This window comes from Rhagoletis zephyria, unplaced genomic scaffold (assembly GCF_001687245.7).
Source record: "Rhagoletis zephyria isolate East Lansing unplaced genomic scaffold, Rhagoletis_zephyria_1.1 Rzeph_scaffold_04309, whole genome shotgun sequence".
Lineage (NCBI taxonomy): Eukaryota > Metazoa > Arthropoda > Insecta > Diptera > Tephritidae > Rhagoletis > Rhagoletis zephyria.
In genome coordinates, this window is record NW_016161392.1 from 2903 (window position 1) to 19943 (window position 17041).

General features: G+C 33.9%; 1 protein-coding gene across 2 annotated transcripts; it reads left to right on the forward strand.

Annotated features, from left to right (window-relative positions):
- Positions 1-7380: 7380 nt before the first annotated feature.
- Positions 7381-15371, forward strand: LOC108370550 (protein SCAI). Of its 2 annotated transcripts, none has more exons than XM_017625883.1 (9): positions 7381-7544; positions 7633-7815; positions 10103-10333; positions 10424-10546; positions 11627-11770; positions 11953-12266; positions 14272-14526; positions 14616-14819; positions 14889-15371. In XM_017625883.1, exons 1-9 carry the CDS (start codon positions 7447-7449, stop codon positions 15131-15133), a joined length of 1797 nt encoding a protein of 598 aa, XP_017481372.1. In that variant the 5' UTR covers positions 7381-7446; the 3' UTR covers positions 15134-15371. The 2 variants fall into 2 exon arrangements, with proteins under 2 accessions (XP_017481372.1, XP_017481373.1); XM_017625884.1 differs by having other exon boundaries at positions 7447-7544; positions 11642-11770; positions 14889-15133.
- The last annotated feature ends 1670 nt before the right edge of the window (positions 15372-17041 follow it).

Sequence of the window (17041 nt, forward strand, 5' to 3'; positions counted from 1 at the left end):
GCCCCGTAGAGTACTCGATTGCCCAACCTTTCCAAAACAAAAATTGGTGCTTGCTTGCCTTGTTGACGCTTTAATTTTATGCGCAAAAGTCTAACCGCAACCGAAAATTCTATGACGTACATATGTACATAAATGTGTGTGTATGTATATGTATTTATATACGAAAGTTCACTATTCATTGGAAAACAATGGAGAAAGCAATAGCAAAAACAGCCACATCGAATAAGAAAAAATATTTAAAGAATGCCGCTTGGGTCAACTGTTTATTATGTGTACATTCTTACATACATCGCTACTCATATATATATATATTAGGGCGACTCACCGGGTTTTCCACTGGAATTATAAAGATTCTTATATTCTAAAACTTCCGCCAAAATAATTCGGTAAATATTAAGATTCTATGTGAGCCGCACCAAATTGAAAATAAATTCAAAAATCGTATTATTTTAATTCCGTTGATATACATATTTTTAACATTTTAATGCAGACCTTTTAATCTGAAACTCTTTTATCATCTAAGGTGATTTTTATTAACTACGTATATACATCTCCTTTTGCTTAAGATTATATTTTTTGTCTTTTTTATATCTTGATCCCTACCTCTACCCCTTTTCGTTCTAATTATATTTACGTTATTTTGTTTTCCTTTATCTTCATTTTTATCTTTAAACTCTATCGATAACAAAATCGATAGTAACATCCAACAAAACACCGATAAGAAAGCCAATAAAAATATCGATAACAAAATCGAAGACAAATTCGTTGAAAATATTGATAGCGAAATCGAAAAATAATTGATAACAAATCAATAATAACAATCGATAACAAAATCGATAAAAATATCGATAGCAAAATCGACAAATAATCGATAACAATATCGATAAAAATATTGATAACAAAATTCGATAAAAATATCGATAAAAAATCGTTAAAAATATCGATTTCAAAATCGATGAAAAAAGGATGAAAATATCGATTATTACATCGATGTTCCGAAAATATCGATAGAAAACCCTATAAAAAAATCGATAAAAATATCGCTAACAAAACCGATAAAAATATCGATTATTATATCCGTGTCCGTGTCGTTAAAAATATTGATTACAAAATCGATAAAAAAATCTATAAAAATAGCAATAACAAAATCGATAGAAATATCTATTATTATATCGACAAGTTCAGAAAATATCGATAGCGAAATCGATAAAAATATCGATAAAAATGTCGATAAAAATATCGATTATTTTATCGATAAGTCTCCAGAATCCCGAAAATCTCTAAAATCCCAAAATAGTTCCTAGATTGCGTCTCTGTGTCTCCATCTATATCCTCTTTTCTATAATTATCTTTATTTTAATCTTTCTTCCTCTATCTTCATCTTTACTTTTATCAGTATCCTATCCTCATATTTTTCTTTAAATTTATCTTTGTTTTTACTTTTATGTTTATCATTTTCTTCATCTACATCTTCCCTTTCACCTTTGCCCTTATATGCGCATATAAGTAAAGTGTTTAAATTTACCGTGGCCTTCATTCTTGCCTTTATATTTACGTTTCTTTGTTGTTGTTTTTATTTTTACCTTTGCCTTTATCGTTTTCTTTATCTATGTACCTATTCACCTTTACTTTCATTCCTGTATTGGTCTTTATCTAAGTCTTATTTTTGTAATCTTTTATTAGCACATTTTTGTTAAATTAATACCATTTGCATACATTTCAGAAGCACTTGTTTCAGCCCCAACCATTTCCGTGTGCAATTTCCGTTGAATTCGCCAATTTAATCCCAACCAACCAACCGCAGCTAAAGAAGTTTCACTTCAAAAATCGATTCTTGGAGGTATTTTTAAATCCGCCCAGCTCACATAACTAAATCTAAATATTTTTCAAAATATTTAAAGCACTATAATACCGGTGAACAAACCGTATCGTTCTTTTTTTTGGCATGCTGATGAGGTACCCTAATGTACATAAATACCTACATATATGTGTGTGTAGTTGATTGTTTGTATTTTGTTGGCACTTTTTAGTTAATTTTTCCGATTCCCAATGCAATTCGGAGTGTGCAACGTATGGACGGACGCCTGCGTGTGGCAGTCATGTCGTATACGTAACTTTTATTTAATGTCGAGGTTTCACTAACATACCCACATAGCAAATGTTTACATACTACATATGTGTACATATGTATGTATATTTGGGTTAACCCATTTTATATTTTAGCAATTTGCTTGCATGTGTGTCTGTTTGTATAAATGTGTGCGAATATTTTTTGTTTTCTGTTGCATTATTTAGTTGGCTGCTAATATTTTCTCGCCTATTTCTCGCATCATTGCATGTGACGCGTGACGCTTTGCGCGCACTTGAGTCAATATTTAAGTATGCACATACATACATACATATAAACGTACATATGTATGTATGTTAAATGCATTTCCTTACTTTCGTTCGTAGCAGTGTGCGGTTTCATGCCCTATTGTGTGCATCTGTTCGCTCGTACAAGCTTTTGGGGTTTTTGCAATCGTATTTTTAATTTTTTTTTTCCGCCTGCTCTTACATTTTATGTTTATGCTTTCCGCGTGTGTGTTATGTGTGAATATGTATGTGTAGAATGCTGCTTCTGAAAAAATGTGAGTCAAAAGCGGCCCCGTGGCACAAAAACACGTCGCCGAGAGTTTGAGGACAGTAATGAGCTTAACATACTTATGTATGTATGTGTGTTTTCATAAAAATATACAGTGGCTCAAACAAGTGTTCACATGTTGACTTTTTTATAAAAACAATGTTTTTCAAGTAATTTTTTTGTTGTTATTTTTCTATAAAAATATTTTCTATGCATTTACAAAAACCATATATCGATGGCTGAGTGGAAGATCGACCTATCTCGGCAGCCAGTTCAAAAACGCCCTATCTCAGAAAATTTTTCAACAAAGTCCTATTTCAGAATTCGGTTGAAGAACGCCTCAGAATTCGGTTCAAAAACGCCCTATCTTAGCTGCAGGTTCAAACACGCCCTATATCAGCACATTTTTAGAAATAATAGACTCGTCGTACTTTTAAGAATTTTGGCTATAATATTTAGTTTATTTTATGTTTAATATTTTTTTTTATAAAAGCCTAGGTAGTTATACAACAATCATCATATAAATCCGCTTTTCAAACTTTGAACAAAATATATAAAAATTAGATACATTTTCAACAAATTTTCAAAATTTTATTCATAACTTTTAGAAAAATTCTTGGAATGGAATTTTGTAGCCCATTCAATTTTACAAATTTAAAAACTGCATACCAAAAATTTTTCTAAAAATTCTGAATAAAAAGTTTGAAAATTTGTCGAATTTTTATAATTTTTGTATAAACTTTGAAAAGTGGATTTATATGATTTTTGTTGTATAACTAGCCAGACTTTTATAAAAAAAATTAAACATAAAAGAAACCATGGAAATATAGCCAAAACTCTTCAAAGTAAGGCGAGCCTATTACTTTTGCCGCCAGTGTACATATGTAAATCAAAAATTCGACAAATTCGCATCAAAATTTTTACATGCACACCTACGTGTTCATCTCGCCAAAGAGAAGGTTCATACATAGATAGGTTTAAAGAGAGTTACCACCTGTTTAAAAAGTTAAATTAAATTAAATTAATAGAATTGATCAAATATCGCTATACGGGTGTCAGAAGGCAAAGGGTTTAAGACAGCTCATTAAAAATAAATATTTTTTGAAGAGGGTTGCCACCTGTTGGAAAAATAAAAATCCCTTAACTTGATTAGATAAGAGACATATTGCAAAATAGGTAGGAAACGAAACAGATTTAAAAAAACTCACCTTCCAAAATATTTTTAAGAAGGTTGCCATCTGTTTGAATTCGATTCCCATATTTGTTAAGTCGTTCTGTTCAGCAGATCTTTCATTAAGGGCGAGTTTTTCAAATTTTTTTTTCTGTTTTATTTATTGCAAAATACTACGAAATTATTTTGCCTTTTGATTTCCAAATTGAGGCTATATAAATTTTTAGCAGTCATTTCTGACTAACAGTAAATGTTATTATAGAGAAAATATGTAAAATAAACCAGTTTTACAAAATTTTTCTTAAAAATGTCTCTTTTGAAAGGTGATATTTGGGGCTATATATTTAAAAAAGTCGAAAAATAAAAAATTTGAAGAACTTAAAAAGAAGTATATTTTGCAAACTCTGAATTAAAAAAAAAAAATAATAATTAAATGCCAATTGTTTGACATAACCTTGCAAAAAATTTTTTTTCAAGTTTCAAAAATTCACATCTTTCAAAAAATTGCCACCCTAAAAAATTTGCGGATCTTTTAAAACTCGAGCCAAAATTTTTTATAAGTTTTTGGTTTTCGGATTTTTTCATTTCACAATTTTGTAAATTTTTGTATTTTTTCGGATTTTTCAATATATTGTTTATAGTCCCAAATATCACATTTAAAACGAGATCATAACCATTTCAGTAGATATAATAGTTCTTGAGATATTAAAAAAAAAAACTAACAAAATCCTGGAAGCTGTGAAATTTAGAATTTTGTATAACTTTCGAAAATTAAAATTCAGATTTTTTTTCTTTGGCAGAACTTTGTTATAGGATAAAAGAACAGTTCTGAGCAAAATTCATCCAAATCAAAAATGGTCGATTCCCAACATTGGTCGATTTGACATGGATTGACCCAATTATTTGTATGTAGGTCTTTGAAGAAAATAAATATGTTTGAATTGTGTAAATGTATGCTTATTTATACATATATACGTACATGTAAAATATTTGAATCTTTGACTTACCAATTACATATGTATGTACATACATTTTCTCGTATTTATACCACATTTTGGGTGGTAGCATGCTAATGCCTAGATATCTACATATACGAGTACATCATACATATGTATGTAAATGTGCTTGTTACCCATGTATAATGCACATCTTTATAATAGATTACGAAAATATTTACCATTACCCTACAGTTATCGATGCATCTAGCAGAGAAATCATTGAGTTCTTCTAGTAAGTTACCCCAAAAGCCAATTCTTCATCAACCTGCCTAGGGGGACACCACAAGTGCGCCACTTAAATTCAACACAGTTGCTGCATAATCGGCTTTGTCGGCCTAACCTCCCTTCATGCTTACCAACTACATGGTACCACCAACGTCCACCATATACACATACATATGTATACTCGTAGATATAAGTATGTAATTGATTCCCTTGGCAGCTTGTCATTGAGTGAAGATTTTAATATTTTCGATTTTTTTGCTATTCACATACATATTTTGTTGTGTTTCAAGTGCAATCAGATATCTATGTACATATAAGATACTAGTATAAAACTATATAATCGGTCGGTGTTAGACCAACGCACGATTCTTTCTACATACATACTTAGAGATGTATTCAGGTTTGTGTGTGTGCAGACACTTAAGTACATAAATATGTACTAAACAACAGCTGCTGTAGCGCGCTGATGATGATGATGATACCACACTACAAACAACAACATACATACATACATATGTATGTGCATTAGTGTGGTAAAGAAAAAAAAAACCGAGATAGGGTTTGGGCACCTTTTAAAAATTTCCTCTTCCCGAAAGAGGTGCTGGTACCAAACTTTAAGTTTCTTAAGTTAAGTATAAATTTAGAGGATGCTCATGATGCTCATATTTTATTCTAGAGGTATTACATATGTACATACAGTGACTCAAACAAATGACCACGTGTTGGTTTTCTTCAAATATTTGTAATGTTTTTCGCGTTAAAATTTTTTTTTGTTGTTTTTATATAAAAATATCGCCGTTTAAATCACAGTTTCAAACTTTATACAAAATTTAGGAAAAAGTCAAAAAATTTTCCGTTTTATAGCCCATACAGTTTTAGTCTAATGCATGCAAGTTTCAAACGACTAAAAAATCGTGTTGATTTTTGAGATTTTTTTTTTTTTTGGTGACGAACTTTTGCACTGTTTTTCATATAAGTATGAATTTCTTAAGAAATAAAACGCGTCAGACCGTCAGCAACAAAATTTCAAAATATCAACGCAAGTTTTTGTAAATTGCGCTTATTATATTAAAAACCCGAAAAAGTAGACTACAAAAATAATTCTCAAAAATCAATGCAATTTTTTAGCCGTTTGAAACTTGCCCTTCTTCATTAGACCAAAATTGTATGGGCTATAAAACTGCATACCCAAAAATCTTCTAAAAGTTCACCATAGAAAGTTAAAATTTTGATGAAAATTTTTGAATTTTCCTGAATTTTGTATAAAGTTTGAAACTGTGATTTACACGGGTTTGACGATATTTTTAGATAAAAATAATAACAAAAAAATTTAACGCGAAAATCATTACGAATATTTGAAGAAAATCCACACGTGGTCATTTGTTTGAGTCACTGTACTTTAATCAAATAATTGGTTGAGCAACTTAAGAACCTTTCAAATTTAAATTATCTAAAAAAATATCACAATCACCAATATTTTTGCCAGTTTAACAGCGAACCAGCAGCACATTTCAAGGTCATTGAACACCCTGTATTGGATACAGTAGAAAATTGGAAGTTGGTATAGATATCGCAAATATCAAAAGGAAAAAACTATGCGGGTGCCTCGTTTTCGAGGATGTCATTTTTTTCCCCCATACAAAAATTGGACCACTCTAATGTGCACATGTACATATGTTCGATGGCGGCACCATCACTAAATATATACATATGTATGTACTTACATTATAGTTGCCGCCAAGTTTGGCGTCGATGATGCCTTCAGTAGCGTTTATTGAATCAAAAGATGATTCAGTTTGTTTATTTGTGCCAGTGACGTCTACCCTTGCCTGTTAGCTAGCTAGCTCGCTCGTTCGCTTGGTCCCTGCGCACAGCACTCACCGCATATCTTAACCCTGCCTTGCTTTGTGAATGATTTAATTGGCAACGTCTGTGTGCGAATATTAGATAGATTCAAGTGCTTAATCGTTTTCGTTCGATGTGAGTGCCACTCATAGATACCCGTTGGGCCCTCCCTCCCCCCCAAACACTTCCCACTTTCGTAAGTGTGCCACAGACGTCGTTGCCGCCGCTGCAATCATATTTCTTGCCCATTCAGTATGCGAGTATTTCATAGTTCAGTTGGCAAATGTGAAAGAGCGCAATTGGGGTTTTGAAATTTTATTCGGTAGCTAAGAGTGGACAAGACAATTAGAAAAAAAATAAAATATTTGCACACAAATACTTTTTATTCGCGCATTGTACAACTGCTGGCGTATTGAATTTTTAGCTGTACGACTAAGTATATTCCAATAACCAATATTCGTATCTTTTCAATTAATCTCTACTGTAGTCAATTTTGGCCTTACATTCACTCAACTCTGCATTTGACTATCTATTCTTTTCAGCTCCTTAATAAAATACACATAACACATTACAATTGAAACGGTATGGTGAAAATGGAATCCACAGAAGAACAGGATCGAAAGTTAGTACTGGAGTTTTGTCATTTGCTCGAAAAATCAAAGCAACTGTTCAATGGCCTCAGGTAAGTGAAATTATTGCAATTATTTACATATATTAATTTATGGAAATACAATTTTTTGTGTTTTTTTTTTTTTTATAAAACAACACAGAGACCTGCCACAATATGGACATAGACAGTGGCAGGCGTATTTCGGGCGTACATTTGACGTGTATACGAAATTATGGAAATTCCAACAACAGCATCGCATGGTATTGGACTCGAAATACGGACTGAAGCGTTGGCAAATTGGCGAAATTGCAAGCAAAATTGGACAGCTTTATTATCATTACTAGTAAGTACCAATGTATGTATGCAAGTATTGAAATACTAAGATTACTGAGATTAATTAGGAATATGAAAATTCTTAATTCCATAAGTTCATCGGATGGAAATTGAAAGAGATTTTAGATAGATGCTGTTTAGTTAATTGCTCTTCTACCTAGCGTTCGCTAAGAAGCCTAGTGGGGCACTGGGCAGAAAGGTAAAGTTTGTATACCAATTTTGGTGTCAGCTACCCTCCAGTAACCTGGTTATATGTTTTAGAGAAAAAGCTAATAGTCAAATACCCTAATAGAAACTCTCTCAATAAACTAACTTTACTAAGTAAAATCTTGCTATTACCAGCAGAAATCACCCGGCCCCGAAATTAACATCTTAATGCAAGTTGGGAACCTAAAGGAAAGAATCGTTATTGAAATAAGTGAAGCGGTTCCTTTTCTATGCCAGTGCTCTACCCTCTAAAGAAAATGCCTCAAATTTCTTGGGGGACCAGTGCTTCGATAGCTTAGAGTAAACCTCAATAGTGGGTCTGATAGCAGATCGCAAGAAAATCAGGATGGTTCAAGCAGAAATTAGGGATGGGGAAACCCTCTTTTGGGCATCACAATGGGTTTATGCGGCCTACGAGTGAACCTATTCTAACCTATGTACATAAATATATGCATACTAGTGAACCCGCTTAAGGCGTGTCGCACAGGGGTCAAATTTCAGATTACCTATGAAGACGTCTTAACCGAATCCCGTCGGGACCAAATTTTATATGTGGTATCTTCGACTATGGTAGTATCAATTTTGGGTATTAGATGAGAAAAAAATTAATTTTAATATTTTGAGTCTCCATAGAGCAATCAGAACTTTGCCCCCTGTGCGACACGCCTTAATCGTCTCTAATCGGGACCAAAATTTGTATGTGATATTTGTGACCATGGTATTACCGATTGAGGGGATGAGACTGAAAAATTCGTTTATTTGATTTTTAAGGACAATCCTAATGTAGTTATATGGAAGATAAATACGGTCTTTGAATATTTTTTACGCACATTATAAAAAACGACAAATTTTGAATTAATACACCTTTGAAGAAATTGTGTGATTATAGCTTTCGTTGACACCCATATTGTAGTATTTAGTTAATCTTATAAATTTAATTGAATTAAATTTATCAAATAGATGGCAACATGCTAAAAATATTTTCGAGAGTAAACTTTCTTTTACCTCTTTAGTTTGATACCCATATTGTAATATTTCGTCGTTTAAAGTATAAAACCGCGTATCAACAAAATGCAAAACCGCGTATGTGATTTAATTATTTTCTAGAGAATAAAAACTCTTATTTTTTCAAAATTGTTCTCTCGCATTTATGCTTAGTATATTTCAGGACGAATGGATAAGGATTGAGCCAAGAGCTTGTGCGGTTTTGTACTTTAAACGACTATTTATTTTATCTTATCAATTTAATTAAAGTAAATTTTCAGAACAGGTGGCAACCGTGCTCAAAAGAATATTTGGTTGAAAGCTCTCTTAAAGCACTTCTTAATACCAATATTGTAGTATTTGATTTATCTTATCAATTTAATTAAATACAATATTCCAAAGAGCTGGCAACCCTGCAAAAAAATATTTTCGTTCCTAAGCCTTTTTAAACGTCTTTAGTTTACTACCCTTAGTGTAATATTTATTTTAACTCATCAATTTAAATGAATTAAATCATTCAAGCAGGTGGCCTGCCCTTCTCAAAAATATCTGCGGCTGTAAGCCTTCTTAAACTTCTTTCTTTTGACACCCATTTGCTTCCTTTAGCTTATAAATTTACTTAAACTGAAATATTCAAACTGGTGGCAGCTCCCTAAATTTTTTTCTTTTCAAACCATCCGGATATTATAGCGAACAAGAAAAGTGGTCAGATCGGTCAAGATTATTGCCCACCAAACAAACGAATTTCTCATTTACATATATACAGGGTGTCCTAGACCACTCGTCCAGCCGTCTAAAATGGAGGGAATTTTTGTTTTTTATTGAAAAATGCAAAAATATGAGCTACCAAATCAGGGATGCTCTGACATTCGGTTTCGACCGGAACTGGGTTAAACTGATTTTCTTAAACTAAACTTATATGTTTTTACTTTAACTTTTAAAAAAGTATAAAAGAACAATTGTTTGAGAGATTTTTCGAAACTTTAAGGCTTAATATTATCCGATCGGAAAACGGCCTTTTACTTTTTTACCGACTTCAATGCCTATGAAGATTCTTCTGACGTCACATTGTTCATATATATATTTTCTTTTTTCTCGCCTTACAGCTTAAGAACCAGCGAAACGAACTACCTGAATGAAGCTTATCAATTTTATGCAGCGATTAGAGGTAGAGCATATTATTCGCGTGCGATCAAGGAGGATCGGCCCGATTTAATGGTGAAAAAGTTGCGCTATTATGCGCGATTTATTGTTGTTTGTTTGCTGTTGAAGAAAATGAAGCTGGTTCGTGAGTTAGTGACGGAGCTGGAAAAACAAATACAGGAATACACAACAACGTAAGTAAATAAATACAACAAAAAAACCAAAACTTTAGTAAAGTGAAAAAAACAAAATTAATTCAATTTAAATTGAAATTTTCATTGCAGTTACGAGCCAGAAGACCATTTAGAATGGTCATTAGTTTTAGAAGAGATAAAAGGTTTTATAAAAGCTGAAGCTGCCGTGGCTGTTCTTCATGCGGATTCCAATCCCATCATACTTTCACACAGGTGAGGTCAAAAGCAAAATTATACACGGACGCCGTGAAAACGCCGTCGCCGTCGCCCGTGCTTTCTGTGGGAGGAAATAGAATTTAATTAAACCTAAAGAAAAGAACTAATTTACTAACTAACTAACTAAAAAAAAAAAAAATTTAAATTACGTGTTGAATTGTACATATTTATTTTGGGAGGTACTCTGGTTACAAATTTAGTTCGGATTTAATTTGATTTCGATACATTTTATTTGATATAATTAGTTAAGTTAATAACTTTATAATATGATTATGGAAAATATTTTTGTTTGATTTAATGTTAAAACGATATTTATATATACATAGGTTATTGTGCTTATCACAGAAGACTTGAAACATCCGAAACAATCATATAACAACATCAATGTCATCAACGCATTCATTAGTCATACATATTTACATTGTCGTACATTCTTACACGAGCGCTCATTTAGGGTCACGAATCAACACTCATGACTCATGATTCACTGATCGATCATTAACTCATCCAAAAAACTCCGTACAGTTCATGCGAGCTTTTTTGTTGTTGTCATAGGTTGTCACTTTTTTACAAAACGCTAAATTTCACTGGCAATATTTCTTCGCTTATTTTGCAACTTTTTTTTGCAGTTTGACAATTGTGTTGCTGATGACATTGTTGTTGTTATTATTATTGTTATGTTAACTCCATCTCACCGATCAACGCGTCTCACTTGCACGCACACACACATGTCAGTCAGTTGATCAGTCTAACCACCAGCTCACATCTCACACTCTCCAGCAAATCCCTTCACCAAAAAAAAAAAAAATTATTTATGAAAAAAAAACAGAAAAAATATTCATATGCGCACTGCGTAACGCACAGCGCGACACGCTTACCACATACATACATCACACTCATCACAACCACAACCACCTTCACCTCCGCTACCAACCACCAACCACCAAACACCAACCACCCACCACCCACCACCCTCCATACACCATTTATAGCATCACATTCTCAATTCTTCTGTGAAAGCACGGGCCCACACCGCCGTCTCTTTAGAATAGCTTGACTTCACCAACTGATATTCAGTGGTTCCGGTTCTAGGTTATCGCCGCTAACGACGCCACCGTGTGAACGTTCGCCCCACATGACGTTGAGCCTGCAGGAGATACTCATTGTAGGTTCGGCGTGCGAGCAGGCGAAGTTCTCCGAGTTAACAATGGACATGTTTAGGTAAAGTTAAAACGCCAATGATTTATTTACTTGCGCTTTTATCATCTACATACATATTTAGTATTAATTNCCGAGTTAACAATGGACATGTTTAGGTAAAGTTAAAACGCCAATGATTTACTTGCTTGCGCTTTTATCATCTACATACTTAGTATTAATAATATCGCCTTGTATTTTTGCAGAATGTTACAAACACTCGAACGAGAACCAACGGAATCAACACATCCGATGAGCATCACACATGGCATGCACGGGCACGATGCCAGCCCGGCTGCCAGCCGCATACCACCATATGGTGTTCCAGGTTCTAAGGGTTACTTAGAAAATGGCCGTCATTATCGAGACAATCCTCACAAATATTTACTATACAAGCCTTCTATTAGTCAACTTCTGGTGTTCTTAGCTAGTGGATTTAAAGAATTGCCTCCAGGAGGCGCATTACTCTTATATATGTCAGCTGATGGTTGTTTCTCGACTACAAAGCATCCAGAGGATTGTAAGTATTTACATAAGTATGTACTTGGATTTAGTATAGCTGGAGCTATATACACATTAGAATCGTCCTTAAATATATCAACATCATGAGGCACCCCTTTATTTTGTTCTACCCGCTTGAAAGCGAGCAAATGTTAGAAGGCAAATTCTCAGCAATGGCTTGTGTGCTGGGCGTGGGACCCGCCACGAAAAAAACTTCCCATGAAAATCTCAAAATTGGCACAGATGAGTAGTCTTTCCAGCAAAAAACAAAAAAAAAAAATTCCCCTACCACTTGGGGGTGGGGGTGCCGATCGATAAGTAGTCAAAAGAGCTTTTTTTCTTCTTAAGCTGAGCAAGCCCTAACTCTCGATGATGAGGAGAGTCCTAATGGATCATTTGCTAAATACTTGGCTATCTACGAGTTGTACATACTTACGCATTCAAGCGATTCAATGCGTGAGACTGTGCTTATGTCCTCCGCCAGCCTACAGAACCTGCCGTCCATCTCGTTAAAAAGTTCCAGATATCCCGTGGTAGCTCTTAGGACCTCTAAGAACTAAAGTTAAACAGTCGTTTAGAGATTCCACGAGAGGATACCATTGGAGCTGTGTTGTGTATCCCTTGTATGTGTTGTGAAGCCCCTTAGAATGGCTGAGACCACGCAGACTTCTTTAAACCCTTATGAGCTGGAATACACCAAAAGTTAACCTTTTTAAGGGCTTCTAGTTTCTTCAGTACTCTTTTTTTAACATGCTGATATGTAGTTTTGACACGATTTTACGTAAGTCTAAGGCTCGCCATGTTGTCTGTCTGCACAACATGATATTTATTGCGGTCCAGTTAAACCTTCAATGAAAGACGAAACTTTCCATCTGGAATATGGTTGTGTATGCCATTTCTGAAATCTAGGTCCTAATACGCTGACCCCAGTACTTCTATCGTCAGACTTGGAACCATCAGTGTACCGGCTTGGAATCCTTCGCTGGTTATCACCTTACAAGGGTCCCTTTCAGGAGGGAACGTATTTTAGGGTCTGATAAAGGATAACTGCGGCAGCATTGCGCCTTTGTAATTTCGGTTAGGAGGAGATTGCTGCAACAGTTGCGAACTCAACTATCATGAACAGACTTCCAACAACGTCGTGGCTGTTCTTTGTTTCAAGGATGACTTATGTGCATATGTATATCTTGACGACAATGGATACTTTCCGAGAGTAGCATTAGCATCGAAATATCCCAACTTTTCTTGAATGTCTCCTAACTAACGAAATAGTGAAATATCCTAGCTTCGTTGTTACATCAGACCTTTCCGTTCCTACATACCTATCCCCCGGAAAAGCTAAAGAGTGTGTTACCCCATGGCTATGGTTAGCTAAAATATGCTCGCATGATGGAGCTCTGTTGAGCCAAATAAAAACAAATGCCGCGATGCAACTTGAGCCATGAGATGGCCTCTGACATGCCAGAGAGGAAGTTGATGATGTTCTGCTTTTCTTTTTGGGAGCGTTTGGACTTCGTAGGCGATATAAAAGGGTGGTCGTAAGAGTGGCATTCGGCAGGTGTGAAGCCTAGATTACTATATCGAAGGCTGAGTGGAAGATCGCCCCATTTCGGCTGCCGATCCGAAACAAAAAAATTAGGTTGAAGAAAGCCCTATNTATTGAGATATAAAAACAAAAAAAAAAAATGTATACGAACAAAAATGGTGGGTAGGCACTGCAACTAAATGGTGCATGTTTTTAGGCGCGCCTCCTATTCTTTTGGAGATTTCTGGCGACCAAAATTAGCGATAGCGAATGTTGGGATCCGGTTGCTGCTGACCACGCAAGCTGAGTATAGTTTAAAATGGCTCACCATTCGCCTTATATGACTACATACTATAGGAGGAGAATTTCTGCATCAAAAATTAAATTTTTGAAAAAATGTCGCTTCCCTTCATTGGGATGGTTAGGGTTCGATATGATAAAAATAAATAATTTTTCCATTACATAATAACTAAATACACTTTTCACAATTCGTTTGCAGATGGTTATGAATTGGGTGGCCTTGCTACGAGCGTCAAGCGTGATGGCGTCGAAGGCGGTGGCATTGCATGTCGAGGGAAATCCTACAAGGAGAATCATTGCCTCTATCCCGGCGATTTGTATCCCTTCACACGAAGACCAATGTTCATTATCATCGATTCGGATAATTCATTTGTCTTTCAACACATCCCTCGGTACTTTGGACAACCGTTAGTCATACTAATGTCACCGCAAGATGTGCCGCCCGCATTTCAAGGTAACTTTTTTCGGACGCAATTGATTTAGTAGTAAATCAACTCTTTCTTGTTTTTTTGTTTTGTTTTTTGTATTTCCTCCAAAACACAGCTGATGTGCAACATCATGGTTCGCTATTCACCTTGTTCCTGCATTCTCCACTAACGGCGCTCTGCTACATTTGCAATGTGGGCGATGTGCCAATACACCATTGGGAGCGCTGCCAATCGCATGTAGACCGATTCATAACAGAGGCATCAAGACTTGTGACGCGTTGTCGCATCGATGAAATCGAGCAGGGCATAGGATTTATAGGTGCGTGCAAAGTACCATTATTTTTCGTTTATTTAACTTTTGACACTTTACTATTTATATATACTATAGACTCATCGTACGTGCAATTCTTCGGCGATGACTTTTTACGTACGCTAATTTTACGTTTCGTCTTCTGTGATGTTGTACTGAGATTGCATCGTGGCTTTCGTGGACGTCATATGAGACCACGATGCGAGCCACCATTGCCATCCAATGAGTTACTGGAGCATCCATCATTGTCGCATATAATATTCCAATTAGCGTCGGGGCTCGATGTGCGCGGCCATTTCTCCGATGGACCCGAATGCGACTGATGATTTCTTAGTAATAATAAGTCTTGTAAAAATATTTATTATTTAAATTTACTTGTAGTACATAAAATAGTTATTAGTACTTGTACAGCAATAGTAAATGGAATGGGAAAAGAAAAAGGAAAGCAGGCGCGTGTGGAGTGTCGAGTAATTGTAAAATTATTAGGAATGGATATAAAATTGAAAGCAAAATTAGTAAATTTATTAATTATGATATTTATTATAATAAAATTATTATTACCATTTTCTATAAAAAATATATATTAGTATTTATATTTATTTCTTTTCTGCTTAGTATGGGTTCAATAATTACTTTTTTACGTACATACATACATCATACAAAATGCTTAGGCACTTAAGTAAATTATAAAAAGGAAGGCAAGCAAATATAAAATCAAGAATAGCAATTGTAATAAAAAATATGTAAATTATTTTATTTCTTTTTCGCTTAAATTATAATAAATTGTAGATATGTATGTATACTTTAACGATTATGACAGCTAACAAATTTTACAACTTTGCGAAAGGTAATCGATAATATTAATACTACATTATAGTTTAAAGCTAAAAAATTTAGCTGAGCTTCAAATGATGCAGAATATCATGAAAAGAAAGTCTCGAAGACATTTACATACATGCATACATATATAAATATAAAATTACATACATACATGCATATATAGTATAGATATGTAAATCGCTGAAAAAATGTTAAGCTAAAAACAGAAAATTATCAGAAGTACATTTATGCTTTGAAAAAAAGAAGGTATTTAAAAATTCTCTTTTTTTAATTGCTGTGCTTAAATGACTTTAAAGTGATCTATACTACATACATATAATTAGACTTGGTTTTAATACAAACACAAAGCATATTTAGACAAAAAAAAAATCACATTAGGGTGCCTCGGATTTTTTTATGTTTATAAAATTCGATTTTGTCGACTAGGTTAGCTGCGGTCACCCAAAAGAATCTGCGTAGTGTTTCTAGATACATTCACGACCATTTTAATTTATAAAATCGATAGTTTGATTTCAAATTTAAATTTTTTTATCTAAATTATCATTTAACCCATACCAATCACTTAACACGTCGCTATGGCATCCATGACAGTAGTCATTTAAGCACAGCAATCGCTGTTGTTGCGTCCCGGTGTATGAGTGTAGAAGCTTTAAATATTAAGGATGCCCATAGGTATGGCATCCAATGCTGTTAGTTAAGATGAAGCTTTAAAAGCTGCAATTTATTCAGTTAAGTACTTAAATATGTATCTATTGTTCTCTACCTCTTATTTAATACATACTAGTCTTTCTGCCACTCAAAAGGCAAGCCGAACGAATGTCCTTAATGCTCATGACTGGCCATACAATATACAACAGTTGAACACCGAAATGATATATGTAGTTCGATAAAAGTATAACGAAAATTATCAGAAAAAAAAAAAAAATAATAATAAAAAAAGCTGAAAGAAATTTAAAAAGTTTAATTTAGTTCACTTTCTTTACGCAAATAAAAAAATATTATGCATTAAAACTTATTTAATAAATAAAAGAAAAAAGAAAATATGATAACTAAATAAAAAAAAAAAATAAAATCGAGACCAAAAAACTCAAGACGCAAACTGTATTTTTACTATATAAAAAAAAAAACGCAGTAGGGTTTGTGTGATTAGCCACACGGCAAGGGCGATTTATGTGTAAAATTGAATGCGACAGATACGTTGATGAGACGAGACGATAATATTACATAAAAAAATAAAAAAAAATAAATTCATTTTATAATATATTTTTGCGGAAAAAAATTTTATACGATGCAATGAAAACAAAAATAAATATATGCAAACAAAAAACCCCCAAAAAAACTATAAATTTAAATTACGATATAATTAATAGCATATACATTAATACTTATAA